The following is a 13,216-nucleotide window of genomic DNA, read 5'->3' on the forward strand; positions in this document are numbered from 1 at the left end:
GAATCCTCCTTCAGGAAATCTTATACTTCAGGAAGCAGGCTTCTTATGAATATCATTTTACTGCTAGTGCACAGGAAAAGAGAAGAGCCCAGCAGGGGAAAGCATTTTGTGCTAGCCCGAGAAGCAAAACCTCTACTCCTTGTAAGCATATAGTGGCTGGTTAGAGTAAATGGCTTTTCAGTTTACAAGTTAAGAACTGAAATTCAGGAGTCTACACATCTCCTGAAACTCATGCTCTCATCCCCAATATAGGAAGCTGCACTCTATCTACTGCTTCAAGAGTTAGCAGAGAGTCAAAATACAGAACCCTAAACATACAAGGAAAGGAAGGTTTGATTTTCAAGTATCTTCGTGAATGTATTCAAGAGTGTATTTCTTACACACAGACCCCTCTCTATACATACAGTGAGAGAAGGAAGGCACCTCTACTAGCTTGGGAAATTCCCCTTTGACAGGCTACTCTTACCAGAAAAAGAGGAGTGAACATTACAGCAGGAAGTCATGGCTTTCTAGTGTCCTAAACTGCAGCCAGAACACATACTAGAAATAAGAGGAGATTTATATCCCATTTTATTTTTCAGTGTGTGGAAACTGATGTCTTGGGGGGCAAAAAACAGAATCTGCTGAAAAACAAAATCCTTTACACCCAAATATTTACATGTAATGTTCCTTCTAAGTATTTTTCTGTGTTCTACAAAATGTGGAATATTTATGAAATGTCTAATCTCTCAGGCCGCAAAGGTAGCCTCAGTTATGGCACTGCTATTTTTGCAGCTATCACAGTCCTACCAGTGTGTAAACAGCCAAGAGTCTGAGACTAATTGCAGGAAGCTATTTGATCTAGTTTTGATTTATATCGAGGTTACATGCAAACTACAAATACAAATTAAAATACCTTAGCTATGCATGTCAATACTAGGGTATGACATTCCAGGGCACAGTCCAGACCAGCAAGGGGCTGTGTCATCCTTACCCTGCAACCTGGGGAATCTCACAATATTTTGCTGCTGTAGCTTCCAACCTGGGCCCCTCACAAACATCATGCTGGTCATCCCCCTAAAGTGTTTGTGTATAGCTGCAGCCTGCTAGCCACCCTCCAGTCACACTCTGGTTTCCACCAGCTTTGGTTACCACTTGCAGAGTGACCCTAACACACTCCCAGTCCAAATTTTCCCCCCAGAATGGGTATTCTGCACTGTCCAGCCCTCTCCTGAACAGCTCAGCTATTTTAGGTCCATTGCCCCTCTAAGGGGATCAACATCCAATAGTTTACAACTTTAAATGGAGTTATCCACACAATTCAGTTTAAAACACTGGGTTACTTTTGAATAAAGAAGAAAACAAGTTTATCTAACTCCAAAGGTTTTTAGTGAGTACAAATATAAGCCATTAAAGTCAGAAATGGTTCCAAGAAAAATATACTTCCTTAGTACTAAAACTTAAACTAGACTTGGTTCAAGGTGAAATCCCTTACCCCATGTTTCTAGTAACACTGCTGAACAAAGTCTCAGGCCAGGATCTGCTCCCAAAGTCCAAAGCCTGTTTCTTTTGTCTTTAGGTGAGAGAGAGAAAGATGGATAGGGAGGACCACCTTGGGGTGTTTTTGCCCCTTGCTTTTATAGTCCCCTTTTTCCTGAGGATTACCCCTAGATAAAGTTTATTCATGTTAGGTTTCAGAGTAACAGCTGTGTTAGTCTGTATTCGCAAAAAGAAAAGGAGTACTTATGGCACCTTAGAGACTAACCAATTTATTTGAGCATAAGCTTTGCATCCGATGAAGTGAGCTGTAGTTCACGAAAGCTTATGCTCAAATAAATTGGTTAGTCTCTAAGGTGCCACAAGTACTCCTTTTCTTTTATTCATGTTGTGAGGACAAAGACAAAATCTCAGGGGGAAAGAGGTTTCAAGCTGTTTGCTAAGATACAGATGTTTGTTCCTGCTCCCCTCCCTTGCCAAAGAATGGCCACTTGATAGGCGATTGCCCATCAACTTTCCTGACACCTGGCTAGAGGCATCAGCTTGTCCTTTGTCTTTGAAAAACTGGTTTACCCAGACTTGTCTGGGAAACACATTTCAGACCTAATTTCAGCTTATGTTTATAAAATTTTACTACACACATTTCATTATACTACTGACCAGTGAGGAGTTAGTTTTTTGATATGTCAAAAAGTATATTTTATACAAAGATTACAATAGTGTGTAGGGTGAAACCCTAGGTATGCAGGTCAGTCTGAGGGACAGAAATGTTCCTGAACTGCTGATCCAAATCTTAATTTTTGTATGATTACAAAGACTGTTAAAACTGGATTCTCCTATGCCTATCAATTCATATAAAGCATTTGGTATTGCTGCATGTATTACATAAGCCTTAACTCTTAATTTTCTGACTTGCACTAAACAATTTCTCTTGGCTCAGACCACTTACTCCAGGGTTCCCTGAGGACATGTAATATGGAACCATTCCTTCTTACAGCAAGACACCTGTGGAGGCACCAGAGCATGGACTCTCGCTGATCCAGTACACCAAGATATTAAGTCACCTACTCAAAATTGTGTCTTATTCAGAGGAGATCTGTCCTGTAGAGTTATGAGAACATCACATTCAGAACTACGCAGCTATTTAAATCCCATTCTTCCTTTCCCCTTGAGCAATCACATATGTAGCAACAATGCGAATGCGAGAGGAAAAAAACGACAGATGCTGTCAACAATTCTGCTTGGAGTGGAGGAGGGAGAAAGATGGTGAGCATCACTTCCACAACACCACTCCCAGCCTTTGCTATCTGTTTGCTCAGTTTACAGAACTATTGCTAGCAGAGCAAAGTCAGCCAGGGTTGTGTTCTGCCTCAAATAGCAGAATCTTTATAAATGGAGATATAAGAATTTGGTTGACAGTTTAATTTCGCACCCAAGTAGGTTCTAGCTCCCTCGCTCATAGCCATATTGCTCTGCAAAGCTTCCATCAGGAAAAACTAGTCTTTCCACCAGAAAGTCAGCAGAGAAGATGATACAAAGGCACACACGAGCACATCAGTTGCAAGCAGATCAGTTGGGCAAGAATTCGCCATTTTTACTTAATCACTCACTCTTCTGACCATAATCATACCTGAACCATTTGTAAATGTTTATGCTGTGCAAGACTGGCTAGCTCTATGAAACGAGGAACTGGAATGGACTGGTACTCTTATTTGCATTCCAAAGGTACGCTCTTACATACCTGTAAACATGAAAGGCTATACAAAAATTGCCACAACTAAACAAATCCACATTATACACATTGGAAAAACCTCTTGTATGTCACTTGTAACATAGGAATCTAGCTTTAATCACAGATCTAAAATACATCTCAAAGCAGAGAGAGCTTTCACATACTGTTTCTATTTCGAAACAGCCAAGGCTGGGAATATGTATACAATGACTTTAAAAAGTATATAATATTTCTCTAAGTTCCAAATGGGTTACTAATATCTGCATATCTGAATATATAACAATGTCATGAACTGACATGCTGCAAATATTTACTTACCAATATGTACTGTAACTACTGCAATCCATACACACAGTATGCTGAACTTTCTCTTGCTTTTCTGTTTTCTTATGATTGGTTAAAGGAATCTGTGCATCTTCATAATGTTTCTTTGCATGGCCATTCACATATCTTAAAGAAAGAAGAGACCACAAAAAACTCTTTGTATTTTAAATGGTTATTTAACCAAAGCCTAAGGGAAAAGATATAGTACTCAAAAAAAAAAAAAAAAGTAATCCCAAATGTAGCTGTTCGTGTGTTAAATATGCAAGTCATCTCTATAAAAAAAAAAAAATATGAGAGACTTTGCAATTATAAACACTGCCTAAGCTCCTTTTAAAATCTCTCCTTCCTCAGGCATGCGCACACACACTACACTGGTCTCTTTAAGCCAACCCCCTGCATATGAGCCTCTTATGGCCTGCCACATATTTATAAAGGAAAAGAATGTTAGCTCTCCTTGTCCAAATTAAGACATCAGCATTTAGTTTATCCTTCTCCACCCCAGTACGCTTTTCCTACAGCCTCACTTTCTTTCCTTCCAGTGTTCACCATGTCTGCAATTGCTTTAACTGAACACTAACTTCTACATACAAGCATATCCGTTTTAAGCTCCATTGCTCTGCAGCCAGTGATTTAAAACTGAAGCACTTGCATTATATTGTAAAGTCCATGAATTTGGGAGACACTGGACCTGAGGTCATGTAATGAAGAGCAGTTTAAGTCTGTAAAGTCCTTTGTATATAAAAAGCATACCAGGTGAAAAGGTGAACATTTTCACCCCCAAAATTTAAGCTGCTCCTATAAATCTAAGGCTCTCCGACAATAGGGAAAAAAGTTCTTAATTTGGAAATGCAAGAGATACTTTTGTTGTATTGTAATTCTTCTCTCCTCCCCAAATCTAGGTGAGAGAACAATGTGGTCCTTCCAGTGAAGATATGGGTGGCTCTATCTTCTCCTTTTGTATTTTAAATGTTACCTGAACAAAAGATCTTGCTGGTTCCCTACATCCTAGAGATTTCCAGACCACAATGATGGTGCTTTCTCATTCAAGTATATTTAATTCCTGGGTTGACAGCAGTTTTAAGATCTAACACACACTGAGTAAAAATGTAATTCAAATCCTATTAACTGTATATAACAAAGGTTTGGTAACAACAGTTAAAAAAAAAAAAACAAACAAACACACACAGAATGAGTAAAATATTCCAAGCTATGGATTTCAGCCTTTGATCATTCACATAATATGGTGATATTTCCCATCTACCTCCCTCAAAGCTATTAACTTTTGAAATACAGGAAAATCAAAAGATTTTTTTTTTGTGCTAAAGCTTTTGATATGAAAGAAATTATTCAAGTAGTTAGCATATTCTTACCTCTACAGGAACAGGCAGTTAAAGTAAACTGAAAATAGAATTTACTGGGATCTATCTAAGAGAGAAACTCACTAAGCTTAATGGTGGTTTTCAAGGATAAAAACCTGGCAGTGCATGTGGTAGACCTCAGTTTAAGTGTTTTTATTTCCCACAGTCTTTGTCTGAATGTGACAACCAGCTAGACTAACCTTAGACATGCACATCTCCAAACACATTTACCAGCAAATTTCTACTAGGTCTTTTGAAGTGTGAATTATCATCTCAACCACTACTTTGTTGTATGCACATATTTCTGTGTATTTCAATGTACATCAAAATCAGATAAAGACACACCTGCACCAGCTGCTGTCAATATAGCTAAGGGAAACTTTTATTCTAAGATACCCTGAAAACACATTTAAGATCTTTTCAGTTTAAACTGGATACTTGCTATCTCACAAAACAAGTTGGGCAAGATTTTGATTTAGAGAATACCAAGAAATACCTATTTGTTTTTAATCTGCTACAGCAGAAGCAGCTTTATTTTGCATCAATCTACTTATCAATCAATGCAGTAAACTCCTTTTGTAAATATAAGTGTTTCAAATACTATGAAGGTCTGTAGAAGAAAAAAATGTAGTTCCACTGCCACTGTGTCTTCAGCTGTGTCTTCTGCTTTAAACAGTTCCACTGACAAACCATATTAACTGCTACTGCAACATTAATAAACTACTTGTGCTTTTAATTCAAAAGAAAAATACCTTATCACGCACCTATGGAAAGTAGAGAGGAGTGTTCAGCATGAGTGTATAAATCGCTGAACTGCAATAGCTCCTTTGACACTATATTCCGGTGTAGAGGAACAATGGAACAGGGACATTCAGAGATCCTTTGGAGGGAGATTGTTTTAAACAGAACAAGAAGCAGAGGGAAGGTGATGAAAAAGAGATTATTAAAAAGACGGGTTAAGTAATTTCCAAATCAATATGTGCTGTACCTACCTTCCACAATGGACACTTGAACAAGTCAGACAGACCCAGGGACTTTTATTGGATCGGCACACTATTAAACAAAAAAGAAAATCAGGTGAATTGGCTGTGATATTACAGTTATAGAATCCAGTGAGCTGGAACTAGCTCTCCTCTGGCTCCACACTGACTGTGTGGTTATATAAAATATCAAAATAGTCATGTTAAGCTATAGTAGGGACTGCAGGAGAGGTGGCTGATACCAACGCATATTAATCTTTCTTCATTTTTCATTTCAGGCACAGGCATTTACCTACTGTTCATATTGCAAAGGATCACATTTTTGCTTTCATTAGATCACTATTTGATTTTCAAATACAATATATAAACATCACAAATTACAATTCCAAAACCAGCGGTGAATGTTTTAAAGCATTTATTTTGCCTTTTATCACTGTAGCCTATAAGACTGAAAAAAACACACCTAAAATCACTGCACTTGACCATTACCAAGGAAGACTACTTCAGAGAAATTACTCCAAGAGGGCCTGCCAATTCCATCAGTAGTAAGTAGACTACATTAAGCTGTACAGTGTGTTAACATATGCCTTTCTGAATGCTCATTTCTGTATGCAAGTGCTGCTGCAGGTCTTAACTATAACATTTTAACCTGTCAGTCATGTGCTGGATCAAAATGGTGGACACGTGAAAGGACTCTGTTTTATAGTCCAATCTAGAGCACAGAAGGGAAAGTTCAGTGTTCTGGTTAAAAAAAGCTACAGTTCTCAGGGTGTTTCAATACTTGCATAAGATCTTTACACATACACCCTGCCATAGATCCTAGCGAGTGCCCCTTCCTACTATCCACTAGGACCCACAACCATTGAGCACACATTTATAGCTCTCCTCAACCAGCCACAATATTAACCAGCCTTCAAAGTATGCCACCCCTGAAGAGAGCAATGAGAAGCGTAGGAGGTCCAGGGGGAAATGCCTCAATTTAGGTAATAGGGTAAATTAACTGAAGATATCGATCCACCTTTGTCCATGCTCCAAATGTTTAAAGGACCATACAGAAAGACCTGGCTGTGATCTCTTGAAGAATCTGAATACTAATGTCTTCACAGGGTAACAAATAGATGTTTCATTGCTCATAGCCACATGTATTTTTCCAGGCTGTTTCTTAAAATAGACATCAACTCTGTTGCAAAACTTATAATGGAATGGTCTCCACTGACACCAAGAGTACAGAACTCCCACAGGAACTCCAAAGAATGTGCATTAGAACACAAAGAATACCGGTCATCTTTGAATGCAAGTTGCAAATCTGTGCTCTCACACGTTAGAATAGGAACTTCTGCACATTCAGCTCTTGTACTATATTAGTGTCAAGTCTCAGACTCACAACAGTTAGTAAATGTACTCTTCATTATATCTGCGAATATAATGTCTAATATTGAAATGCAGTTTTGCTTATGGGGAGAAAAGTTTAAGCCCAAAAATTTTACCAACCTTTAAAGGGCCAAAACAGCCATATTTTACAATAAAACTCCTAACTCCATCCTAGATTTAGAACTCCAAAAATTTAAATAACTGACTTTTCACCATTAATAGTGTGATTCCTTTTATAATTTCACCCAGGTAGGAAGATAAAAGTAGACAGGGCAGTTTCACTTCTTAAGAGAATGTTCATTTTCAGATTCATAAGCACAATGCTGTTGTGTGGTAAATTCACAACCCCTCACAGGAATATTTAAATGTAAAATCTCGAATACAATCACTATGGAAAAAAGCACTCCTATTCATATGTTGTAAAACTTATTTTAAATCTGCAGTATTTGTCAGTGACTATTTCAAATTGTTCTCTCATAGACTCAGACCAGTGGTCCCCAAACTGTGGGGCGCGCCACTCTAGGGGAGCACAGTGGAATGTGCAGGGGGCCATGGCAGGCCCGGACCAGGCCCCCGGGGGGGGCGGAGAGGGAAAACCACTCCGCTCCTGGCCCCAGTTCTGCTCCGGTCCCAGCCCCAGTTCCGCTCCGGTCCCAGCCCCAGTTCCAGCAGCCCAGACACTAAAAGCATGGCTCCCTCTCCCCTGTCCAGCCCCACTCACCCCTCTATACCCCGGCCTGGCTCCTGGGGGTATGTGGACTGGGTAAAGGGGGGGAAGGAGGGGAGGGGCAGAACTGAAAAAGTTTGGGGACCACTGACTCAGACTTAAGGTCAGAAGGGACCATCCTGATCATCTAGCTGACCTCCTGCACATTGCAGGCCACAGAACCTCACCACCTGCTCGTGTAATAGACCCCTAACATCTGGCTGAGATACCGAAGTCAAATCATGGTTTAAAGAATTCAGGTTACAAAGACTCCACCATTTACACTAGTTTAAGCCTGCAAGTGACCCATGCCCCATGCTGCAGAGGAAGGCAAAAGTCGTTTGAGTGAGTATGGTGGAGGAAAGCCCTCAAGATTCATTTTTAAAATATACTATTGTTACTAAGACCCAGTCTACACTTAAAACTTAGATGGACCTAGCTATGTCTCTCCAGGCTATGAACATTTTGCACTGTGAGTGCTGGGTTAGATCAACCTAACCTCTTACCTACCCTCCCAATGTAGATGCAGATGCTCTGCTGCTATAGAACTTGTAGAGTAATATGTAACCTACATTTTCACTTTTTTGTTTTGTTTTAAAGAACAACTGTTTACATGGGACTTTCTGATATTTTTGTGGCTCTACAGCAGAAGATTTCACATCCCATTTCTAAAGATGTTCTGATCCCATAGATGATACTGGTACACAACAGATAGGACAGAATGGAGCAGGACTGTGTTGGTTTGTATTTCAAATTAAAAAATAAATAGGAAGGAAAAAGTGTTTTTCAAGTGCAAAAAAACAAGACTGGTCCTTATAAAAGCACAGGCTCATGACAAATCCCTCCTCAGTTCATGTAAATTATAAAACCTCAACAACTGCCCCTCAAATAGAAGGATGGTAGAGGACAGTTGTACCAGAGGGGGACTGCTGTCTGCAGTTGACAAAACATAGTACTGAGGGTGGAGAAACAGATTCTCTGCTGCTTGACAATTCCTACAACACACTTGTTAGAAGGGTTTTTAGGCTATCATCCAACTTCCAAAGCAAAGAGCTACAGATCTAGCTTGATGTCAAAGTAGACTTTATTCACTGGGATTCTTAAGTCACAGAAAGTACCATATATTCAACAGAAGGGGGGAGGAGGGAGAAGAGAAACAATTATTTGGGCTATTTTTCTTATGCCTGTATTCACTGTTGCCATTGACTTTTTTAAATGCTACTTTAAAAATACCAGGAACAAAAGCATTTTGCAAAAATGCATCTAGAAGAGAGTTATGTCCTACAAACAGCTTAAGACTTGTAACTGAGCAAAAAGCTTAATTAGTAGTATTCACCTCCCTTAGTCATTAGACAAGCTCAGGAACCTTGGCTGCTCTTGAACTAAAGTGTCCGCTACAGCAGTTACAAACTGTACCGTTTTGCTGTATTTTTAGAATGGCCTTCAGAAAAAGATGATGTTAGTATCTGAAAGAGGGGAAAATAAATCTGTGCTGCCACAACGCTGGCTCAAATAGTGAGTAATCTGCCATTGTACATCACCATCAGCTTGCTTGGAAATGTTGAAACTATACATTCGATTACATAACGGAGGGAAAATGCTGTCTTCTACAGTGTAATCACTACAAGTGAAACCTGAATACTAGTTAATTATTTATATAGCACCCAAAGCAATCAAAGCACTTTGCAAACAAAAAAAGAGCAATGGACCCTTCCCCAAGAAGCAATCTAACACCCAATGTATAAACTTATTCCAGTGAGTTTCACACTGAAATCCTGTGTAGTTAAGACCATTCAGAAGAAAGGTTCAGATTGTAAAAGTTCCTTCCAGTTTCTCAAAAAGAAAAGGAGTACTTGTGGCACCTTAGAGACTAAGTTTCAGAGTAACAGCCGTGTTAGTCTGTATTCGCAAAAAGAAAAGGAGTACTTGTGGCACCTTAGAGACTAACCAATTTATTTGAGCATGAGCTTTCGTGAGCTACAGCTCACTTCATCAGATACAAATTTATTTGAGCATAAGCTTTCGTGAGCTACAACCACAGTTTCTGTGTCCCATCCTGATGAGTAACACTTACCAAACCTTAATCATTCTGTTCTATGCAGGCTGATGGGTGCATGCTCATCAAGGGCCCCTCGCCCCCACCCCGCCTCACCCTCATGTTCTTTCTTCTGGGAGCACTTATGGATCTTGTAAGACATCTTACTTCACACAGCTCTCCAGTGTATTCCAATGAAGCAAGAACATCAGAGACAAAAGACCCTACTGCCTTACAGCATAGAGTTGTGGGCTTTGACCATAGAAAATTTCAGTGTATGTGTTGCATACAAACAAAGCCTCAAATTAACAATTTTGTGGGGGGCATGGATCAGCGTTTATGTCGCGCTCTCCATCAGTACCCAGCCCAGGCCAGGGAAGCTAATGATTCAACCAGTGGACCAAATCCGGCGATGAATCCTGGCCACGTGCCACCTGAGGCACGTTGCGCATACACTACGAATAGTTTTGTTTAAAGAATCTACCGCATTAACTCAGACACACATACACAAAGAAAAAAGGATCAGGAAGAACAGGAGACAAACAGGAAACAGCCCTTTTAAAGTGCCAAGATAAGAACCCCTGTGTGATGCAGTACCCATGGAAGCATTTGACATATGGTGTTATGGGTACGTAATGAACTCGAATTGTCTGCCTTGCAAATCACAGGGAGTAGAAATAACCTAAGGCCATGGCTACCACAGACTTTACTTCACAACCTGGATATGAGGAAACAGCTCCTTAATAATGGAATAGAGGTAAAGAAAAAGCCATAAAACATTGGCATAACAAGAGCAACACTCTGGGATGAGTATGAAGTTCAGCCAGTAATTAATGAAGTCTAGAAGCTGGTTGAGTACGGACTGATATTAAGATCGCTGAACTGTTTCCAATATCCACTCTTTCATGCTTTATAAAATAGTTGAGGGCTTGACTACACAGGTAAATTTACCAGAGTTACTGGGAAATATACTGGTATACACAGGTATACAGCAGTAGTTACACTAATGTGACTCCCCATATGGACACTTTTTGTACAATTAGTGTAAAAATACTGTTTATTTGGAAAAACAGTGGCCTGTTTTCAGTCTCGCTTAGGTCAGTACAAGCTAAATAACAAAAAAAGCCACTGGTACTGTATAAGATAAGAGCGTCCATACAGGGAGAAAGACCAGTGTATATTAACAGTATAATTATACCTATATACCTGGTGTTGACAAGACTCTGGGAGGGGGGACTACAGTACTGAGCTTCCAGGGAAAGTTGCATGTAGAGAATAATGTTAAAAATATTTGGAAGCACTATCAGAATTGCTTTCACATCCCACATTTTTTACCCCATACTGTCTAATACCGACCCACTGCTCTGTTTTGCTAAGAAAAATGTCCCTAATTCATCTTTCTCAGAAACTTGACTGTCTGGCACATGAGACTGGCAACACAGCAAGACAAGTTGGGCAGACTCCAGCAGCAGCCCTTGAGCGGAAACGGTGTAGCAGCTCACAGGGAAAAATGTGAAATAGCAGCTGTATTGCATGATGCATGACGTGTCACAGGATAAACTAATCAAGCCTATGAAACCAGGCCAAGATTCTCCTCTACTACCAGTTCTACAAAGACTTGAGGAGGTAAGTAGGGAGAAGAGAGCTGCAAACCAAAAGGCTGGGAAATGATTAATAGTGGTGGGAAAACAAAACTTCACTAAAAATGTTAAATTTATACATTAAGTCTTTAATCAGTTTCATTTTGATGGAAATTTCCCATCAAACAGAACTCTGCACTTGCGCAGGGCCTTCCATCTGAGGAGCTCAGAGCATTGTATAAAGTACTAGCCTCATTTCTCAGAAACAGAGGTCAAGTGACTTGGCCAACGTCACACTACAGGTAGCTGGCAGAGCTGAGATTAGAATCCAGGTCTGCTAGACTCTTACCTTCTTTACTTTGCCTGTCTGTACAGTGACAGATAGACTATTCGAATTACTGGTTGTTAAAGTCCTTAATGGAGTTGGCTCTGGCAACCCTGGAGTCCTGCTTCTTGAACCTTGTACTAACAGACACCTCTGCTCACACATGCTGTTGAAAGGATCCCACTTCTACTACTGAAGTCAGAGCTGATTGCACTTTTGCTATGGTGGGCTAAACAGTGTGGCATTCATTACCCTCTGAAACCCATCTCATTTCCTTCCTTCCCTCCAACTTCAGTGCCTTACAGATCTCCCCTCCCCAAATGGATTTTAGAACAACGGCTGTTCACTCCATATTGATTATCTTTTCTTCTAATCTCTTTCCTTTTAACCTTCATTTGAATGTTTCTATACTTAACTGGGTTCATGATTATTTTCCAATCTATTTCCAGCACCCTGATGGATTTATATATAAATATTACTACTTGTTCTGGATTTTAATGATGCCAATTAGTATTTTATCAATTCATATGTTGCCATAGTTTCCTTTGACTGGCACTCTTGAAAGGAGTATCCACCTACAAGAAGGGAGACTACCTCATGCAACTGGAGTAGCTACAAGCATACATGGAAGCAATGTTGGCAGCTGAAGCACATAAAAGTAATTTTACACTTAGCATGGGGTCTGTTAATGCTGAAATAAGTGCTAATATTTACACTCATGATAAAGTCAGACGGACAGAAGCGTCCCAAAAACACCTCCAAGCAGAATGCTACAATTTTACAGAATTAATCTTCTAAATCTAGTGAAGACTTCCAGGATTTAAAAAGGCAAGATACCCACCCAAATCACTTATTTTTGACTATACACATCTTAAAATGAGCATCTGTTTTGAATTTAACAAAGTGGATGCTATCAACTCTGGTTGAGCAATTGTAATGAAAGCTGTTTTGCATGAGGAAGAGAAAGGGAAAAAGTGTTATGAGGAAATTTTCAAAGTACTGGGTAGGAATTTAGCCACAAACCCCACCCTAAACAACTTCACTAGGAGTTGGCAAGTTAAACATTATATGCTGCTTTAAAATGTAGCTGTAAACGTCATTTTCTAGGTCTCATGCAATGGCTTGATGTCGCAATATTTGAGTTATAATCACTATGGGGATGTTCATAGATGACTGCCTGCCCAGACCCAGCTGCAAGAAGCAGGCCTAAAGCTGAGTAAGTATGAGTGCATGTTGTTTGTGGAGAGTTTCTAATCTGCAAAAGTAATCCAGCATCAATATTTATGCAAAACTCAAAGAGGAAGTGTAGTGGGAAAATGTTGCAATGTA

The 13,216-nt window shown here is 39.7% G+C and overlaps 1 protein-coding gene across 3 annotated transcripts in view; it reads right to left on the reverse strand.

The window, feature by feature from the left end:
• USP3 (ubiquitin specific peptidase 3) overlaps nucleotides 1-13,216 on the reverse strand; it is a 57,377-nt gene that overhangs the window by 30,624 nt on the left and 13,537 nt on the right. For all 3 annotated transcript variants that reach the window (XM_077827387.1, XM_077827385.1, XM_077827386.1), the window contains 2 exons: nucleotides 5,883-5,943; nucleotides 3,527-3,658 (listed from right to left, as the gene is read on the reverse strand). In XM_077827387.1, the coding sequence (XP_077683513.1) occupies nucleotides 3,527-3,658; nucleotides 5,883-5,943 (193 nt within the window). The remainder of the gene's footprint in view (nucleotides 1-3,526; nucleotides 3,659-5,882; nucleotides 5,944-13,216) is intronic.

This window comes from Eretmochelys imbricata, chromosome 10 (assembly GCF_965152235.1).
Source record: "Eretmochelys imbricata isolate rEreImb1 chromosome 10, rEreImb1.hap1, whole genome shotgun sequence".
Lineage (NCBI taxonomy): Eukaryota > Metazoa > Chordata > Testudines > Cheloniidae > Eretmochelys > Eretmochelys imbricata.